The sequence below is a fragment of the Dendrobates tinctorius genome, unplaced genomic scaffold, assembly GCF_039654945.1.
Source record: "Dendrobates tinctorius isolate UK_male_01 unplaced genomic scaffold, ASM3965494v1 ptg000030l, whole genome shotgun sequence".
NCBI lineage: Eukaryota > Metazoa > Chordata > Amphibia > Anura > Dendrobatidae > Dendrobates > Dendrobates tinctorius.
The window spans coordinates 35,666,381-35,686,658 of NW_027361698.1; the positions used below are offsets into that span (position 1 = coordinate 35,666,381).

The 20,278-nt window shown below is 45.4% G+C and overlaps 2 protein-coding genes across 11 annotated transcripts in view; one reads left to right on the plus strand and one right to left on the minus strand.

The window, feature by feature from the left end:
* The window catches only part of NUDT6 (nudix hydrolase 6), a 47,256-nt gene extending 44,392 nt beyond the window's left edge, over window positions 1-2,864 (minus strand). Inside the window, exons 1-2 of one of the 4 annotated variants that reach the window (XM_073572035.1) lie at window positions 2,738-2,864; window positions 783-986 (exon numbers count right to left, since the gene is read on the minus strand). In XM_073572035.1, the coding sequence (XP_073428136.1) occupies window positions 783-986; window positions 2,738-2,753 (220 nt within the window). In that variant the 5' untranslated portion in view covers window positions 2,754-2,864. The other 3 variants (XM_073572034.1, XM_073572033.1, XM_073572036.1) reach the window with 3 other exon arrangements.
* A 106-nt stretch (window positions 2,865-2,970) lies between these two features.
* The window catches only part of AFG2A (AFG2 AAA ATPase homolog A), a 739,142-nt gene continuing 721,834 nt past the window's right edge, over window positions 2,971-20,278 (plus strand). For 2 of the 7 annotated variants that reach the window (XR_012231536.1, XR_012231538.1), the window contains exons 1-3: window positions 2,973-3,189; window positions 12,678-12,802; window positions 16,186-16,343. Coding sequence is in view for 4 of the 7 variants with exons in the window: in XM_073572029.1 (XP_073428130.1) it covers window positions 3,066-3,189; window positions 12,678-12,802; window positions 16,186-16,343 (407 nt within the window). In the remaining 3 variants the exon portion in view is untranslated. Of the gene's footprint in view, window positions 3,190-12,677; window positions 12,803-16,185; window positions 16,344-20,278 lie in introns of all 7 variants that reach the window. The other 5 variants (XR_012231537.1, XM_073572030.1, XM_073572029.1 and 2 more) reach the window with 4 other exon arrangements.

A 20,278-nucleotide genomic window follows, 5' to 3' on the forward strand; every position in this document is an offset into this window, starting at 1 on the left:
CGCCGGTTTTACACAAAGTGTGACTCTGGGCAACATTAAAAGTTATACCCAAATGAGAAGATATTGTACCATCACACAAACACACAAGGTGCATTTACACAAGGCGATTTCAGACCAATAGGCTATATACTCCATATATAGGTCTTTTTCTTCAATCATTTTCGGGCCTCTTTACACAGGCTGACAACATATGGTGAGGACAAAGCAACTGCTAATACGATCATCCTATTTACATATACTACATGTTTCTGGCAGCACATCTACATGGGCGATGTGCTGCTGATAACGATGATTTGGATGGCAACACAGATGACCCAATCACCCGACAAACTAGTGTTTTCCTCATTCCTGGGGTGTTAACACCATCAAATGTCCCTGCAAATGGCCGTCTATGGTGCCGGCATTGTTAGACGTGGGTGCTGCACATCCTCCCTCGCAACTATATCAAGTGTGGGAAAAGCTAAAAACAGGGGGACTCCAGGTTAAACTGTGTAAGTTGTAATGTTTGTGAAGAGGGAGAAACTGCGACAGGGTCACACCATGAAAAAGAAAAAGTGGAGCTCAAAAGAGTGGTGCTTCACATCCAGAAACACAAAATAGCCACAGTACCTACTGTGCGGTGACTCACGCACAAACACAACAGTGTAGAGGACAATGGCAGATGCTAGAGTAGAGCTGCTGAACAAGACAGGCTAGAGGGAAGACCTCCTTCTCTTCAGCTCCTCCAGATGGTGAAAGTCCATTGTTCTGGTGACCATGATTTTACCAGAAATTTAACTAACCTGCAACCCCGACTTGGTGTGTGGCATACTCCGGCAGCTTGTTTGGACCATCCTTTAACCAGAGAGTCAACGTGGAGGTGTCATTTTTAGCATGATGGAACGTAAATCCTTCTGCGGCAGCGTAGGTTATCAGACCGCTCAGTGCGATGGGGACGTGCAGCCACACTGCAATCCTGCCTTCTTCTCTCCACCCTTCAATGGCCCCTAAATTGGAAACATGCCACTAGGTTATTTCTCTTCTTATGGGGCATCTTAAGGGACATAAATATCTAGAGTGGAAACGAACAGCAAAGACTACTGCTGACTACTGAAAGCTTTTGTAATGAGGTTTCGGGCATCCAAAGGGTACAGGTTTTGTTTTGCCCAACTTTTGCACAAAATTATCAATTTGGGGGACTCGCCACCTTTCTCAGTATTTTTTTTAATATGGTTGGAAAAGAGTAACGGCTACGAAAATAGGCCTAGGATGCACTATATCATAAATTTCATTTTTTTTAAAAAGTCGCAATTCTCATTGTACTAGGTGAACAGTGTAAAAAGTGCAATAAAAGTTTGAAAAACAAAGCTGCTTTCTACTCACAACATCACAGATCACATATCTGTATTGCTTATTACTGGTGTAAATATTGGCGACCCTTTCACCTTGTTTTGTTGTCCTTGTCGGTTTTCCAAAAAGTTGGTGGGTCTTAGCAGAAGTCTACACTTGCCCATAGATGTTGAAGAATTCAATTTTCAGTGCAAAAGTTTCTCAAAATGCAACCTTTTTTAAATAAAAATAAATATATATATTTGGACAAAAACAAAAAGGAGGCAGCACTCCAATATTCAAAAGTGAAAAAAAATGCAATTTATTCAGACCCACATAGCATGGCTTTGAGGCATGAGAAAGGCTCAGAATGAGCAGATACGTCGCCATGCTATGTGGGTCTGAATAAATTCCATTTTTTTTCACTTTTGAATATTGGAGTGCTGCCTCCTTTTTGTTTTTGCCTGGATTGGGCAAGTATTGGATACTGCTAAGGAGGCCGGGGCACCCGCCATATGGCATTGTGCTGTTCCATTTTTCTATTGTATATATTTTTTTTTTTTTTCAGAGATGTGCAACTCCTAATAAATTAGGCCTATTTTACCCCAGCACCCTTTTGATGAGGACAGGGGTTTTTAAAAAAAAAAAAAAGAAAAAAACAAACATAATTCACTGTTTGGAGCGGCTAGAAATTCTGGGGTAAATTTACAGGCCAGAATTCTGGTCCACTTGCCTCACATGGATCAAGTGTTTTAGACGCTTTTCACAAATGAGGTTCATTATGGGATGTTCCTGACAAGAAGCCATGGCTTAGAAAAAGCATCGCAGGCAATGCTTCTCTTCTCATCAGGTGAAAAGAAAGGACACCCAGTGCCTCGTGATAAGTCTACATCTACGCCAGATCTGCCATAATGGATGGCTAGGGCGGACCACACGGCTGGAACAATGGGGTCTTTTAGCCATCAGCGTGGTATCTGCCGCTTCTGCTGGAAATCCCACAGCGCGCTGCTCTTCTGCGCCCATCGGATCAGCTGCTCCCTGCGACACTGGTGTGAACAGGGCCCTAACCACCATATAACCACACTGACTCTGGACGGGTACTGATGGCACAGTGAGGACTGGCAGACACTTGCCCTGTAACCAGCTCCTGAAGGCAGCCTCGTCCCTGTGGTGTCCAGGCTGCAGCCGCACAGTTACTCCTCCAAACTTGTCCACCGTGCCCATGGGCCAAATGTCCGACCCCGAGGAGATAGAACGACCCCACACCCCTGATAACCGGGATCCAGCCCCCCAAACCCGGCGAGCGCGCAGCCACAACATTCCCACATATACGAAAAGTTATCTAATTTGGTGCCACTAAGCCGCCATGTTTACTACTGGCAGCAGTCAGTCCTAGCCTTACAGCCTCGGTGAAGCAGCGCTCTCGTACACATGAGCGGAGACATGACTCATATCGTTCCCGTGTTGCAGACGTCCACTGAGCTCCCCTCTTCTATATGACCCCTATGAGAAGACCGCAAACTACCTAAACCAAAACACAAGATGGCGGATCATGCTTCACAGACGTCATTCACAGGGAGCCAATCAACTGCCTGGGAAGTAGAAAGTGACGTATCTTCGTAATACAAGTAATAGGGGCGCAATTTTGTTTTGAACGTTCGTATTGACTATAACATTGCGTTCCTATCACGTACAATACGGCGGCAGCGTGTGAGGAAGTTATTGCAGAGCTGTGCTGTGTATAAGTGCACTGCAGCATGTCTGCCAGCAAGAAGAAGAGCAGAGGGAAGACCGGCTGCCTGGGCGCCTCTCCCGGGCCGGAGCCCGCCTCTGGGAGCGGACAGCCATCTCTGCTAAAAGTTACTGACTGCTTAGAGAAAGGTAGTTGTGACCTCGTCCTGCATCTTCCAGCTGTAGCAGGACTACTACTTCTGCTATACTAATCGGCGAGAATGCTGGGTGTTGTATTCCCCAATAGTGGCTGTTGGTAGCCCTCATAGATGAATAAAGTGAGGGCACAGCAGGGACTCTCAGCTGCTTGTGGCATGGAACACATTTCCCTGTTTTATCACAGGAGTAATTGACTCTTATCTGTCACCAGTCCTCAGAGATCACCGTACATCCGGTGTGTGAGGTCTCAGAGATCCCCCGTACATCCGGTGTGTGAGGTCTCGGAGATCCCCCGTACATCCGGTGTGTGAGGTCTCGGAGATCCCCCGTACATCCGGTGTGTGAGGTCTCGGAGATCCCCCGTACATCCGGTGTGTGAGGTCTCGGAGATCCCCCGTACATCCGGTGTGTGAGGTCTCGGAGATCCCCCGTACATCCGGTGTGTGAGGTCTCGGAGATCCCCCGTACATCCGGTGTGTGAGGTCTCGGAGATCCCCCGTACATCCGGTGTGTGAGGTCTCGGAGATCCCCCGTACATCCGGTCTGTGAAATTGAACTCTGGCACCTGCATTATATATGAAGTCAGTGACATGAGCGTTGATGAGCCTGTAGGGTTAACATGGCAGAAACACTCGCTCCTGTGATAAACAGGCAGGGAAATGTTACCTCACAGAGCTGCTGAGCATCCCTGCGGTGTCCTCAGTATATTCACCTATTCTTCTGGCAGGGGCTGTGTATGGCACCCATCAGCTATACATGGTCGGACACCGCAAATAACACAGTACACCATGTATAAACTTATATTAGCACATGGTTTTGTGTTTTGTAAAAAAAAAAGCTTAATACAACCCATTGTGGAACTTACTGAAATGTTCTTTGTTCATTTGACAATCCCTTTACTTTCCTTAGTGCTGTTTTGGTGATCTCCTTTGCGTGATGTGGGAGACGCCTGTAAATGAGAACATGTATAACGTCCTTCTTTCTCTTCTAGCTGGATCTAATTTCTTGTAGTGAAGGTTAGAGCGGATTGTCTCCTGATCTGCTGCCGGAGCGTACTGTCCCCCAGCCTCATGGTTTCCTGCTTTTTGGGGCTGTAGGGTTCTCCTGCGTGACTAAGGCTATGTGCACACGTATGCAGAAAATTTCTGCATGAAAACCGGACTCCTTCCCAGAAAACGCACATTTTTTATGCGTTTTTTTCCGGAGTGGTCCCAGTCTCATAGAAAATAGCTAGAAATGCGGAATTTTCCGCGAAATTAATGAGCTTGCTGCGTTTTTTCTGCAATGCGAATAAAACGCATCAATATGCCCAAACTGCGGAATTCATTAAAATGAATGGGATGCTTCTTTTAAGCGTTTTTTAAGCGTTTTATTTGGTAAAAACGCAAAAAAACCGCTTACGTGTGCACACACCCTTACTGTTTGAACGAGCAGCATTGTTATACTGCTGGCCTGGATTGTGTCTCTGCAGCATGGGAAGAGCGCAGAAACTCTGACACTGCCAGATCTCTGAAACGAAGTGTCCTCCAGCTTCACGGCAGTGCTCACAATCACAGCGCATATTCGGCCACCGCTGATAGACTGCAGTCTAGTCAACAAACTATAAACGTAAAATCTCTCTGCCCTTAAAGATCTGGTGAGAGATTCCCTTTGCTAGCTTATCTAATAGCAGCATGATGTAAAGCCAGAGACCCTGATTGCAGTGACGTGTCACTTACTGGGCTTTCTGCTGTTTTCAGAAAATCGCTGCTTTGTCTATTGCAGATCTAGCAGTTCTCTGAATGCGGAGCTCTGTATAACCCCACCCACACCACTGGTTGGCAGCTTTCTGTGTACACTGTGCATAGGCAGAAAGCTGCCAATCAGTAGTGGGGGGGTAGAACTCATGAATGTGGAGGACTCCAATGGCAGCAGGTTTACTAGCCCTCTAGTGAAAAAAAAAATCACTTTTTAATAAGCAGGAGATTATCAAACTACACCAAGCAACCCAGTAAGTGATACATGGCTGGAATCGGGGTACCTGTCTCTACATTATATTTTTCTCAGAATGTGGCAAAAAACGTGATGATTGATTCCCTTATCAGAAGTAGTTCGAATCATCCACCTTTTGTCCCATCTTTATATATAATCTTCTTATGGTGTCTGTTTGTCTGTAACCGAAATCCTGTTGCTCTGATTCGGCCGCGACCAATCAGCGGCAGGCGCAGTCGGGCTCAGTGCTCAATCAGGCGCAGCGCATCTGTAAAAAATTGAATTAAAATAAAAAAAGGTTATACTCAACTTCTGACGGCCCGCGAACTCCTTTCCACGCGCCCGGACTTGCGGTCCCAGTAATGCATTGCACCTTAGACTGGAGATGATGTCACTCTCGCGAGAGTGCGACGTCATCAGCGGTGTTTCGCGCAATACATTACTGGGCCCACGAGGCCGGGCGCGTGGAAAGGAGATTGAGGGCCGTCGGAAGGTGAGTGTATAACTATTTTTTTTTTTTTAACAGGGACCATGCATACCAGGAAAGGGGGGTGAGGGGACCATGCATACCAGGAAAGGGGGGTGAGGGGACCATGCATACCAGGAAAGGGGGGTGAGGGTGACCATACATACCAGGAAAGGGGGGGTGAGGGGGGCCATGCATACCAGGAAAGGGGGGTGAGGGGACCATGCATATCAGGAAAGGGGGGTGAGGGTGACCATGCATACCAGGATAGGGGGGTGAGGGGACCATGCATATCAGGAAAGGGGGGTGAGGGGACCATGCATATCAGGAAAGGGGGGTGAGGGGACCATGCATATCAGGAAAGAGGGGTGAGGGGGCCATGCATACCAGGAAAGGGGGGGGTGAGGGGGGCCATGCATACCAGGAAAGGGGGGTGAGGGTGACCATACATACCAGGAAAGGGGGGTGAGGGGACCATGCATATCAGGAAAGGGGGGTGAGGGGACCATGCATATCAGGAAAGGGGGGTGAGGGGACCATGCATATCAGGAAAGGGGGGTGAGGGGACCATGCATATCAGGAAAGAGGGGTGAGGGGGCCATGCATACCAGGAAAGGGGGGGTGAGGGGGCCATGCATACCAGGAAAGGGGGGGGTGAGGGGACCATGCATACCAGGATAGGGGGGTGAGGGTGACCATACATACCAGGATAGGGGGGTGAGGGTGACCATGCATACCAGGATAGGGGGGTGAGGGTGACCATGCATACCAGGATAGGGGGGTGAGGGTGACCATGCATACCAGGATAGGGGGGTGAGGGTGACCATGCATACCAGGATAGGGGGGTGAGGGTGACCATGCATACCAGGATAGGGGGGTGAGGGTGACCATGCATACCAGGATAGGGGGGTGAGGGTGACCATGCATACCAGGATAGGGGGGTGAGGGTGACCATGCATACCAGGATAGGAGGGCCACACCACTGGTTGGCAGCTTTCTGTGTAGACTGTGCATAGGCTGAAAGCTGCCAATCAGTAGTGGGGGGTAATACAGAACTCATGAATGTGAGGACTCCATGGCAGCAGGTTTACTAGTCCTCTAGTGAAGAAAAAAAAAAAAAAATCACTTTTTAATAAGCAGGAGATTATCAAACTACACTAAGCAACCCAGTAAGTGATACATGGCTGGAATCGGGGTACCTGTCTCTACATTATATTTTTCTCAGAATGTGGCAAAAACGTGATGATTGATTCCCTTATCAGAAGTAGTTCGAATCATCCACCTTTTGTCCCATCTTGATATATAATCTTCTCATGGTGTCTGTTTGTCTGTAACCGAAATCCCGCTGCTCTGATTGGTCGCGGCCTGGCGGCCACAACCAATCAGCGGCAGGCGCAGTCGGGCTCAGTGCTCAATCAGGCGCAGCGCATCTGTAAAAAAATAGAATTAAAATAAAAAAAGGTTATACTCAACTTACGACGGCCCGCGAACTCCTTTCCACGCACCCGGACTTGAGGTCCCAGTAATGCATTGCACCTTAGACTGGAGATGATGTCACTCTCGCAAGAGTGCGACGTCATCAGCGGTGTTTCGCGCAATACATTACTGGGCCCACGAGGCCGGGCGCGTGGAAAGGAGATTGCGGGCCGTCGGAAGGTGAGTGTATAACTATTTTTTATTTTAACAGAGACCATGCATACCAGGAAAGGGGGGTGAGGGGGGCCATGCATACCAGGAAAGGGGGGTGAGGGGGGCCATGCATACCAGGAAAGGGGGGTGAGGGGGGCCATGCATACCAGGAAAGGGGGGTGAGGGGGGCCATGCATACCAGGAAAGGGGGGGTGAGGGGGGCCATGCATACCAGGAAAATGGGGGGGGGGGGGGGGGGGCCATGCATACCAGGAAAGGGGGGGTGAGGGGGGCCATGCATATCAGGAAAGGGGGGTGAGGGTGACCATGCATACCAGGATAGGGGGGTGAGGGGACCATGCATATCAGGAAAGGGGGGTGAGGGGACCATGCATATCAGGAAAGGGGGGTGAGGGGACCATGCATATCAGGAAAGAGGGGTGAGGGGGCCATGCATACCAGGAAAGGGGGGGTGAGGGGGCCATGCATACCAGGAAAGGGGGGTGAGGGTGACCATACATACCAGGAAAGGGGGGTGAGGGGACCATGCATATCAGGAAAGGGGGGTGAGGGGACCATGCATATCAGGAAAGGGGGGTGAGGGGACCATGCATATCAGGAAAGGGGGGTGAGGGGACCATGCATATCAGGAAAGGGGGGTGAGGGGACCATGCATATCAGGAAAGAGGGGTGAGGGGGCCATGCATACCAGGAAAGAGGGGTGAGGGGGCCATGCATACCAGGAAAGGGGGGGTGAGGGGACCATGCATACCAGGATAGGGAGGTGAGGGTGACCATACATACCAGGATAGGGGGGTGAGGGTGACCATGCATACCAGGATAGGGGGGTGAGGGTGACCATGCATACCAGGATAGGGGGGTGAGGGTGACCATGCATACCAGGATAGGGGGGTGAGGGTGACCATGCATACCAGGATAGGGGGGTGAGGGTGACCATGCATACCAGGATAGGGGGGTGAGGGTGACCATGCATACCAGGATAGGGGGGTGAGGGTGACCATGCATACCAGGATAGGGGGGTGAGGGTGACCATGCATACCAGGATAGGGGGGTGAGGGTGACCATGCATACCAGGATAGGAGGGCCACACCACTGGTTGGCAGCTTTCTGTGTAGACTGTGCATAGGCTGAAAGCTGCCAATCAGTAGTGGGGGGTAATACAGAACTCATGAATGTGAGGACTCCATGGCAGCAGGTTTACTAGTCCTCTAGTGAAGAAAAAAAAAAAAAAATCACTTTTTAATAAGCAGGAGATTATCAAACTACACTAAGCAACCCAGTAAGTGATACATGGCTGGAATCGGGGTACCTGTCTCTACATTATATTTTTCTCAGAATGTGGCAAAAACGTGATGATTGATTCCCTTATCAGAAGTAGTTCGAATCATCCACCTTTTGTCCCATCTTGATATATAATCTTCTCATGGTGTCTGTTTGTCTGTAACCGAAATCCCGCTGCTCTGATTGGTCGCGGCCTGGCGGCCACAACCAATCAGCGGCAGGCGCAGTCGGGCTCAGTGCTCAATCAGGCGCAGCGCATCTGTAAAAAAATAGAATTAAAATAAAAAAAGGTTATACTCAACTTACGACGGCCTGCGAACTCCTTTCCACGCACCCGGACTTGAGGTCCCAGTAATGCATTGCACCTTAGACTGGAGATGATGTCACTCTCGCAAGAGTGCGACGTCATCAGCGGTGTTTCGCGCAATACATTACTGGGCCCACGAGGCCGGGCGCGTGGAAAGGAGATTGCGGGCCGTCGGAAGGTGAGTGTATAACTATTTTTTATTTTAACAGAGACCATGCATACCAGGAAAGGGGGGTGAGGGGGGCCATGCATACCAGGAAAGGGGGGTGAGGGGGGCCATGCATACCAGGAAAGGGGGGTGAGGGGGGCCATGCATACCAGGAAAGGGGGGGTGAGGGGGGCCATGCATACCAGGAAAATGGGGGGGGGGGGGGGGGGGGGCCATGCATACCAGGAAAGGGGGGGTGAGGGGGGCCATGCATACCAGGAAAATGGGGGGGGGGGGGGGGGGACCATGCATACCTGGTATGTTAGAAATCCTCACGATACCCCTAAAATACTTGAGAGGTATAGTTTCCGAAATGGGGTCACTTGTGGGGGGTTTCCACAGTTTAGGCATTTCAGGGGCTCTCCAAACACGATATGGCATTTGCTCTCGATTCCATACGTTTTTGCTTTCAAGTGGAGTTGCTTCCCTTCTGAACCCTGCCATGCGCCCAAACAGTAGTTTTCCCCCCCACAAATGGGGTATCGCTGTAAACTTGGGAGAATTTACACAACAAATAATTAAAGGCGCTGCATAGTGTTACTTATTTGTAAGGTTCTGGGTCCTGAGACCCTTGATGGTTTCTCTGAAGTGTTCAAATCGGAGCACGGACCGATTGGAAGTATGCGTTCATGCAGGAGCTGCACATTTCAGAGCTGTGTTTTGACCGATCAGTGGAGGGCTGAGGATCCAGTGCCGCTGCCCTTATTCCCCTGATAAACACTATAAAGTCCATTTAATTTATAAAATGACACTTTTAAGCCTCCAAGTACTAAAAATTGCTAAGTGGTTAATATTGCAGCTTAATAAATCTTCAAAGGACCTTGGGGAGCTGTATAGTCATAACGTGTGTTCAGGTGAGTGAGGGATGAATAAAGTGTGACGCCGCTTCATGATACACAGGTATTAAATTTACTGTTGGATTATTTGAATAAAGACCAATGCATATCCAGGTGTTTGTTTGACTCTTATTTTCTGTCGTTGCAGTGTAATTTTAGGGGGCTGTATCACAGGGTCGCTTCTCCAGTAACTGTACAGGGCCTTCTGCAACTTCTTCTGTGCTGCTTGATGGCCTTCACTTTCAGACATGGTCGAGGACAGTGCTAGCCGTGATGCAGCCAGGCCGGCACACAAGCAAAATTAAAGATGCAGTACTGGCCCGACATCGTCACTACTAGCAGACACAGCCGGACAGTGCACTGTGCTCGACCATGTCTGTGAAAGTGAAGGCCATCAAGCAGCGATCCCTGCAGAGCCTCATGCCAGAGGAGCTGGACGAGAGACGAGCCGGGGGAGGTGAGCGAGTCTTGTTGTCGGCCTCCCCATATAAAAAATATTTCCAATGTGTCTGTGTGCATGTATAATGTGTATATCTATGTGTGACTGTGTATATATTTGTATGTATTTTGTGAGTTTGTCTTTATGTGTACATATCGCTTTTTTGTGTGCAGTTCTGCGTATCTGGAATAGTGTATTGTGTGTTACAGCATTCATATGTTTGGGGCACATTTACTAAATCTATAAGCGCTCGTTCACAACTGTTACGGGTTTTCATTTGCCTTTCCAAGTTTAGGAACAGGATTGAATTTAACCCCTTCGTGCACGTTGACATAAGTGTCACCTGAGGGATGTGCCTGTGTTGAGCAGGTTCCTGAGACCGCTGCATGCCAGGCACATGGCGGCTGTGATACATTGCCAGCGTCTGCCTGTAATAGCAGTGATCAGAGCTTGGTTTGATTGCTGCTGTTTTACGTATTTTTAAATGCCCTTGTCAGTCACTGTCAGCGGCATTTAGAGACAAAACTTGTAGGTTGTTTTTTTGTGGTGAAAAATAATTCCAAACTTTATAAGGTAAAAGTTTGCGTGTGTCGCCATTTTCTGAGATGTGTACCGTTTTTTCATTTTTGGGATCTGTGACTGTGTGAAGACTTATTTTTGGCACCTTGATCTAACATATTTATTGATATCATTAAGGAGTAGATTCAGTCGCCTCTTTTTGTGTTTTATTACAATGTTGTGGTTGCCAAAAAACTCTGTAATTCTGTCCTTTTTTTATTCTACTGTTTGCTGATCAGATTAATTTATTGTATATCTTGATCAGACTTTTACAAACTCAGCCATGCCAAATGTGTGTGAGGCTGTGTGTACGTTTTTTTTTTTAAATTTTTTTAAAATATATGCAATTTTAAATTTTGTGTGATAATTATTTTTTTTCTCCATTATTTAGTTGCCTGTTGTATACATGGCAGTGCTACACGATCTCCCATGAGCTGGCGTTCACAGTAGTATCGACGTGACCGGCACGGGGGTCATCATCAGAGCCTTGGCTGTCATGACAACCCATCTGCGCTCCGCGATCACGAGATGGGGTGCCAATGGGCAGGTTGTATGATGTGTTTCCTGCCAGCATGTGTTTGAATCCCACTGTTAGTGATTTACCTGGTTAACTGCTGCAGGGGGCACCGCTCCCCTGTGGCTGTTAAAAGAACATGATGACTGCTTAAATCAGTCATCATGTACAGAGGGAAAGATGCAGACTGGTTGTGAACAGATGCTACAAGGGTCCTGATTTTTGAAGAAAATTTTGTATGGGCAAAATGGGATTACTTAGGTAAGTGAGGTGAGGCAATAGGCCAGTCTAAAGAAATGAGTTTTCAGGCCATGCTTAAAGCTGTGACCTGGGTAGTGCATTCCAAAGAATTGGCACATCACATGAGAAGTCTTGGAGACGGGAGTGGGAGGTTCAGATTATTGAATATTTCAGTTTTAATGGAATTACATTGAATTTATTTACTGCAGATCTCCCCCAGTGGTATCCATAGTCATATTTATCTTTATTGCACAGCCATTCTGACATTGCTCTTCAAAATAAGTGCACCAGAATCATCAAGTCTAGGAGATCTCTTTAAATCTATGCAGCTGTGAAATCTAGTGACAACTTTAAAGAGAAACCAAATGTTCATATTAGCAGGCACTTGTATTGTCTGCAGATTGGTTGGGGTCTGGATCCTGAGACCCCACTGATCGCACAAAAGATCGTCTGAGGATTGCACAGAGGTCCAGTCCAGATGTTTTTGTAATCCAGCCGCATGTAGGATCCGGGCTGAGAACGCCTCTGTCCTGTGCAGTGAACCGAGGTGTATATAGCTCAGCCTCGCCAAGCTACTGCTCATGATTTCCGGCTGGAGCCGTCAAAGGGAATGGGCCTATTTTCCAAAGAGGACTCGTTACTTGGCCAGGATGCATACCGCCCTGGTGACTCGGAGTGATGGTTTTACACTCAGTGAGGCAAGTTTTTAACTTATAACTGTAGCAAAACCACAAATCACATAGCTTGGCTCCGTACACCATTGTTATCATCGCTCAGGTTAATAGGCGGCTTTGTGATGTCAGGTTCCCTATTGGTGGCAGCAGTCGCATGGTGTGAATTGTGATACTAATGTAGACCACAACTGAACCTATAGGTTACTGTGTTCTGAATATTCTGTTATTACAGTATATACATTAGCTTCCATGTAACGAGTTATATATTATATATACTCTTCATATGCCGCACAGGATGAAATGCTTATGTAGAATCTTAATTTTTTCTCTAATAGAGGAAGACAAGGTGCCGAAAGCTTACAGAAGCTCCTTTGTACAGCTTGGAATCAACAGTATGAAGTCAGCTGATTTATGCATTGGGCGACCGGTTTTAGTCACCAGTGTACAAGGCCGGCAAGAGGTAGTCATTCCATACAAATGTGCCCAAAATGTAATTACCTGTTGTACATAACTAAAGCTACAGGGGCATTACCAATTGTTATTTGGATGGCTTTCGCTCTATCACTTACCAGCCAACAGTTATGTCAGAGGACCCTGGGTCTGGGTAGACGTGTGACTGACCGTATTATTCCTGAACAACCCCAGTCCACCAGAAGAGTTCTCCATTTCAGCCTTGATAACAGCCATTAACTATAATGGTAGGTCCGCATGTCGTGTCTCCACTGCAGAGATTCCACAGCAGATTTCACCCTTTTGGATTGCAGAGAGTAAAATTCTTAATGATAACTTTTGTCAATTTATGCTGCAGATAATTTTTGCAGCACATGCATGACATTTCTTAAAATCTTATGTACAGGGTGGGTCATTTGTATGGATACACCTAAATAAAATGGGAATGGTTGGTGATATAAACTTCCTGTTTGTGGCACATTAGTATATGGGACAGGGGAAACTTTTCAAGATGGGTGGTGACCATGGTGGCCATTTTGAAGTCAGCCATTTTGGATCCAACTTTATTTTTTCCAATGGGAAGAGGGTCATGTGACACATCAAACTTATTGAGAATTTCACAAGAAAAACAATGGTGTGCTTGGTTTTAATGTAACTTTATTCTTTTGTGAGTTATTTACAAGTTTATGACCACTTATAAAATGTGTTCAAAGTGCTGCCCATTGTGTTGGATTGTCAATGCAACCCTCTTCTCAGTGTGTCAGGAGTGGGAGAAGACGGTTGCATTGACAATCCAACACAATGGGCAGCACTTTGAACACATTTTATTCGTGGTCATAAACTTGTAAGTAACTCATGAAAGAATAAAGTTACGTTAAAACCAAGCACACCATTGTTTTTCTTGTAAATTTCTCAATAAGGTCATATGACCATCTTCCCATTGGAAAAAATAAAGTTTGATCCAAAATGGCCGACTTCAAAAAGGTCGCCATGGTCACCACCCATCTTGAAATGTTTCCCCCCTCCCATATACTAATGTGCCACAAACAGGAAGTTGATATCACCAACCATTCCCATTTTATTTAGGTGTATCCATATAAATGGCCCACCCTGTGTATCATACTGTCCATACTTTCATATATGCTTCCATCGGGCATTCTGTGCCTCTGTACCGTATCTTCGGCTCTACCATTGTATCCATATAAATGGCCCACCCTCCACATTACTGGAAATGTAAAATGCAATAGTGCTGCAATTTTCACTATGTGGGATCTTGCCCTACTAAGGTTTGTTGACAATGATTGTCTTAAAAGGAACTTGTCCAAACCAACATCAATAATATTCTGCCAAATTTGTCCATTTACAGGAATTAGGAATGGGCTTTTCCTGGAACGCTCTTTCCCAATTATTGGCCTGTCTCAACACACTGTCAATCAGCCAATAAAGAAGCAAAATTCTTGCTTGTCGGGTGAAATGATTTCTTAGCTTCCTTGCTTTTTTATTTTTTGTTACGTTTTTATTTTTACCAAAAATTAGTATTACAAATAGTATATTACATCACAATAAATCATATTCCAAATCTACCAAACTGGCCCAACTGGGTAAGAGGGAAGAAGGGAAAAAAAATTAGAACTTGGCTAATAAAACTAACCCAAATTTGTCACTTTTTTCACTTTTAAAAAATTACAAAATCTCTCTCTCTTTCTCCCAAAGATAAACGATGCTATGTAACCTGAAATCTCAGACCAAAAGAGTAAAATGTCATACATTGTCAGTGCTTAGGCACAAGAACAGCACCTTCCATATCACATTTGGGCCCTTTTGATGGGTCCACGTAACCAATTTTAAACATAGTGCAGATGGCATAGTTCACCTCTCTGTCATTTCCTGCTTAAGGGGTCAACCTCACTCTATACTTGACTCTCACATTCGCCCCCTCACTCAGGCTACAGATTGAGAACAGCACGTACCCCCAACCACTCCACGTGCTCAAGACGCTCAGTGCTGCCCCCGCTTACAGAAAGTGCGGTCCCAATGCCGCTCGCTTAATGTACTCACTGCCCGCAGGCCTTACACAGGTCACATGTAAGAGCTACCACTTACTCTTTATTGAGAAAAAACTAAGGATTTAGGCTTTAGTGACATAAGCCTCAGTGCTCAATATATAAAAAATGATCTACTTTTCATATTTTACTTTAACACAAATAATGAAGAAGTGTTGCCTGAGACCAGGGTAGTGTGCACTACAGATCAAGGCTGCAAATATCTGACATTTGCTCCATTACCCACAGAATATGTACTAGAGCGCACAGATAAGGAATCCTCCTTCCATCGTTAAAAGCTGAAAATCGACCCGTTCCAGAGTCCTCCCTAAATTCTGTCCACAGCATGAAACGTAAAAAAAACAAAGCAATGGAAGGCTAGTGGGGCTGTACTGTAATTGACCAGCTTCCAAGACATATTGCTCGCTTAGATAAAGCTTGCTTAAAGAAAATTGTTCTCGGCAGCACAAATGCGCTGCCGATAACTGTTATGTGCACAGAGCTGCCTACTTAGCAATGGCTTTTTGAAGGCAAAAAAGACCTCACAGATTCTTTTTTCTGGGACATCTATTTCATTGCTGGCATATATCCTTTTGTAAACATCAATGATTACAGTACAAGAGATATTAATGAGTGATTAGTAGGATTTAGCTGTAAAGCACCTTTATTTATGGCAAGCTATGCTGCGCTTTGCTGTATGTCCTAATATTATTGCTCATCACCCTGCAGACGACACTTGCAGCTTAGGCCTGTTTCACACTTAATTTTTTTTTTGTCAGTTAAAATCCGCCAAAATGGCGGAAAGCGGATCCGTTGGTAACTGAAGTAAACGGAAGGCAGCGGACCGGTGTTTTGACGGATGCATTGGCTGAAGAATTTTAAAGGAACCGCAGTCCGGGGACGAAAGAGAGAGATTGATTACTGTCCACCAGAAATGATTTCAGGGTTAAATCTCCGGCTGACATCATTGCTCCGGGCATGCGCAGTACAAAAATGCGGATCCTTCAGCCAAAAAAAACGTTACAAGCTCCGTCTGGGCAGGTCGGCGGACGCAAAAAAATTGGCGGATCCGCAAAAATGGATCCGACGGATGGCCATCCGTCAAAATCCGCCAGTAATGCAAGTCAATGGGAAAAAAACAGATCCGCCAAACAAAATGGCGGATCCGTTTTTTTAGGAAAATGGCGGATCTTGACTGATGGAAAACAACTGAAGTGTGAAACAGGCCTTACTTAGATATATTGCCGTAAAGGGTAAGATGGAAGCCCCCCAAATCAGCAGAGATCAGACACGTATTAGCAGGTTTTGGTACATTTCCCTTTGTGTGATGCTTGTCCTGTGCTCGCTCTAGGTATGCACGGCATGGCCAGTCAGTGGCTTTCCTTCTGGGAAGGTTGGTCTGGGGTTCTCTGCTCAGAAGAATCTCAAGGTGAAGCCCGGTGATTCGGTGTACATTCATCCGGTGACTGGGGTTGTGTTACAAGCAGAAGAACTAGAAGTCACACTCAGGTATGAGATTCTGCAGACAGCATCATTGCACGCATTACTATACTGCATAGCTGACATGACGGAGCCTGCTAACGCTAGACTCTGTTAGGCCATATGGACGTCTCGGTGAGGGAGGGTAGCATGTATGGAGACCACCTCTATTAGTTGACGCTTCACTTCTCAATGTATACATTCACTGCAAGAGAAATCAATCTCCCCAGACCTTCTGGGTCCAGTAGCCGGACCCCTACCTGAATTGTTATTGCTTAGTGGTGTTCCAGCTTCTGGACACATGGCTGGAGGTACGGTGGGACCGTCCTATCGACACTCACGTTGGATGCATCCCAGTAGTGAATATGTTGTGCATTAGAGACACAGTCAAGCATAGAAAATTGTGGTGCTATTTTTCATCATCTGTTGAATGAAAAGCTGGCACATTGCTTAGGACACTGGGTTTTTGAGAACATAAGACCTAGGAAGGAGCGTTGTGTATCATGTGACTGGCCACCTTCCAACCTTCTACTTGGATAATCTACATAGAAAATTGTTAATTTGTTAGGGCCCTGTGCACATTACCGATCCTGAGATAAGCGTGTATTCACACTGTGCAGTCATATCATACTTTTAACTGCAAAACCGACAAAACACAAAGTATCTGAAGCGTATTCATTTACTTTGATGGTATGGCCAGGCGGAGCGGCAATGGTGAAGTAAAAAAAAATGTGTCAGCATGCAGCTGCTTTTCTTTTTTTTTTTTTTTTTTTTTTTTTTTTTTTTTTTCCCCCATTGATAATTGATCCAGAACATGATTCTGAAGGAGGGCGGCTGTTTCACCCGAATGTTATTGCCTCATGGTTGTTCTGGCGAAATAGCTGTTCTCCTGCAAAACTACTCTCTATAACAATCACAAAAGAAATGCAGCAAATGAATGCCGGCACGGTTTTTGACTTTTCCGTCTGGCCTGACCTTTGTCGCTTTTTCTCAGCATGCTGATGTTCCTTACATACAAGCTATGCCTATAATATGTAGGTGCACAGTGTAGACGGGTGCTGAAGCTAGAACTGTGTTTCGCTTATGTCTCCTGAAGTATTGTGAAGTGACCAATGTTCTGATCAGGATCATTTTTTGCAGGATTGTAGCACCATCTAGTGGAAGAATAACAAACTTCTTTTGAGTTACGTAGGTTTGAAACGCAGCCCATTCTTCCACGAAATAAAAATGTTAACGACCATTATTTATTTCCTAGCCCTTCTCAGACATATTTATAGATTACAACTATTTTTATAAACTTTATATGTAGTCTGGCTTTTATCTTTTACTTTGAGCAAATGGTTAAACAGCAGCACACTACCTGGGCGCAGGATTAAAGTAATGCTATAGAAAGGTCTTTATTATAGCAAGATTAAAAGCATTATGTGCAAACAAATGTCATAAGTTCTCCAAATGGTTGATGGCAATTTCTCGTTGTCTTGTGAAGAGGTGCTCCACTACTTTATTTTGATGAATAGATAATCAAGATCAGTTCATTGAGGTTCCACACCCGGCACCCTTACAGCTGTCCTTGGTGCGATAGCCGGAGGTCAGCAGTTGCGTAGCTCCTTTTACTGTGTAGTAGCTGCTACTGGGCGAGCTGACCCGCCACTATTCCTCAGTATAGGGTCAGATGTGCCGTTTTTGGCTGTGGACACTACAGTGTATAGCGTGGTGCATTTCAGCGTCAATACTACTACCATCTGGCCACTGCCGGCACCAAGAACATCTGATCAGTAGGGGTACCGAGCGTCGAATCCCAATGATCTGATAAATTATACACAACCTATCAGAGATGTGGCACAAAAAAGTAATATATTCTTGTATTGTTAAATACAGATTATTGCTCTCGGGGAAATATTGGGCCTTGTAGAGACTCGCACCTAGTGTAGGGAGCCATTTAGCTCATGCAGTGCTCCCTGGGTAAGTAGGTATGCTAATTAGCTATCAATATAGCTGTTTATTTCTTAGGGCTGCATAGGTATAAGTCCTTGTCCACACTCCATACCAACCGTCCATGGTATACAATCTGAAAAGTTGCCAAAGAATGTTATAATGTATATCTCTCGCTTCAGTACGGTTTCCACCTTTTCATATCTTTCGGAATTTATGGCCAAAATGTTTAACCTTTGGTCTCCTTAGGCCACAGCAAGACTTCCCACATGCTTTTGGCAGACTTGATGTACGTTTTAGTAAAATGGGACCAGGTTTGGATGTTTTTCTTTGTTACAAAGCATTCCCATCTTGCCACCTTACCCCACAGGCCACAAATGTGAAGAACACAGGAGATTGTTTCATGCAGCGGACAATTAGTACTTGCCATAAATTCCTGCAGCACCTTTAACCCCTTTCTGACATGGGCGTATTAATCCCCTTGTTTGGTGCTAAGCCCGCACCTTTCCGGGCACATGACAGCTGATCTATACAGCAACAGGCACTGGTGGAATTACAATCCATCCGTGGCTGTTAACTAGTTAAATGCTGCTGTCAATCTCTGACAGCGACATTTAGAGCTCGCGCTTACAGGAAGTGTCACTGGCTCCTCCCATCGGTGGCCCCGTCACATGATCGCTGGTCACCGATGGGTCTTTGCAAATACTAGAGGTGAAATAAAGGATTTTTTGAAGACTCTGCAACATGGTGAGTGCAGCAATTTTTTTCTTAGTATTTGCAGGGACTTGTTTATTTAATTGCTGAGCATTATAATTTTGTTGCATGTGCTGAAGGAAGAAATAGAAGACCATTAGTTAAAAGGCATGAGACTGTTTGGTTTTGGTGCAGTTCACTTTTTTTTTTTTTTCTTTCCATTGAGTCACCGATGGGTCTGCAGCAGACCTCTGTGGTTGTCATTGCCAAATTGCTATGAGTAACACCCGGTGGTCGACGCTCATAGCATGTGATCACTTCTTCTACACACCGGCGATCTGATCATCGCCTCTGTGTAGCAGAGGTGATCAAAGCACAGCAGCTTCTAGTCCCATGGAGACTATTGAAGCATGCACTATTTTTTTTTTTTTTTAAATATTAAAAAAAAAAAAATCACCACCTTTCTTCCGTTTCAAAATAAAACAATAAAAAAAATCAACCATACACATATTTGGTATTGCCGTGTCCAGAATTACCCGATCTATCAATATACAAAAATAATTAACCTGATCGCTAAATGGCGTAACAAGAAAAAAATTCAAAACTCCAGAATGATTTTTTGGTTGCCACTACAGTGCAGTAATGGGCGATCAAAAGATCGTATCTGCACCAAAATGGTATCAATAAAAATGTCAGCTCACCACTAAAAAATAAGGCCTCACCCAGCTCCAAATCACAAAAAATGGAGAGAGCTACAGGTCTTGGAACATGACGCCATTTTTTTTTTTTTTAAACAAATTTAGGATTTTTTTTTACTACTTAAATAAAAAAGAACCTAGACATGTTTGGTGTCTATGAACTCATAGTGACCTGGAGAATCATAGTGACATGTCAGTTTTAGCATTTAGTGAACATGGTGGGAAAAAAAATGTGGGATTGCACTTTTTTTTTTTTTTTGCAATTTCACCGCTCTTGGAATTGTTTCCCGTTTTCCAGTACACCATATGGTAAAACCAATGGTGTCTTTCAAAAGTACAACTCGTCCTGTAAAAAAAAAAAAAAAGTGATGGCTCTGGGAAGAAGGGGAGCGAATAATGAAAACGCAGAAACGGAAAATGGCCCAGGGGTTATGGGGTTAATGTTGCTGTAAACCTCTTGGCAATCTCATGGACTAATTTTCTTCATCTTTTCCTGACTTTTTCTGGGATGTCCAGTAATGTTGCTGAGCCCAATTGAATCCACTTTTTGACCACCATCTTCATACTGGTCCATTTTTTTTATCTAATGCCTTGGAAATTGGTAAAAAAAATTTTTCCCCACGACTGATAACTTTCAACATT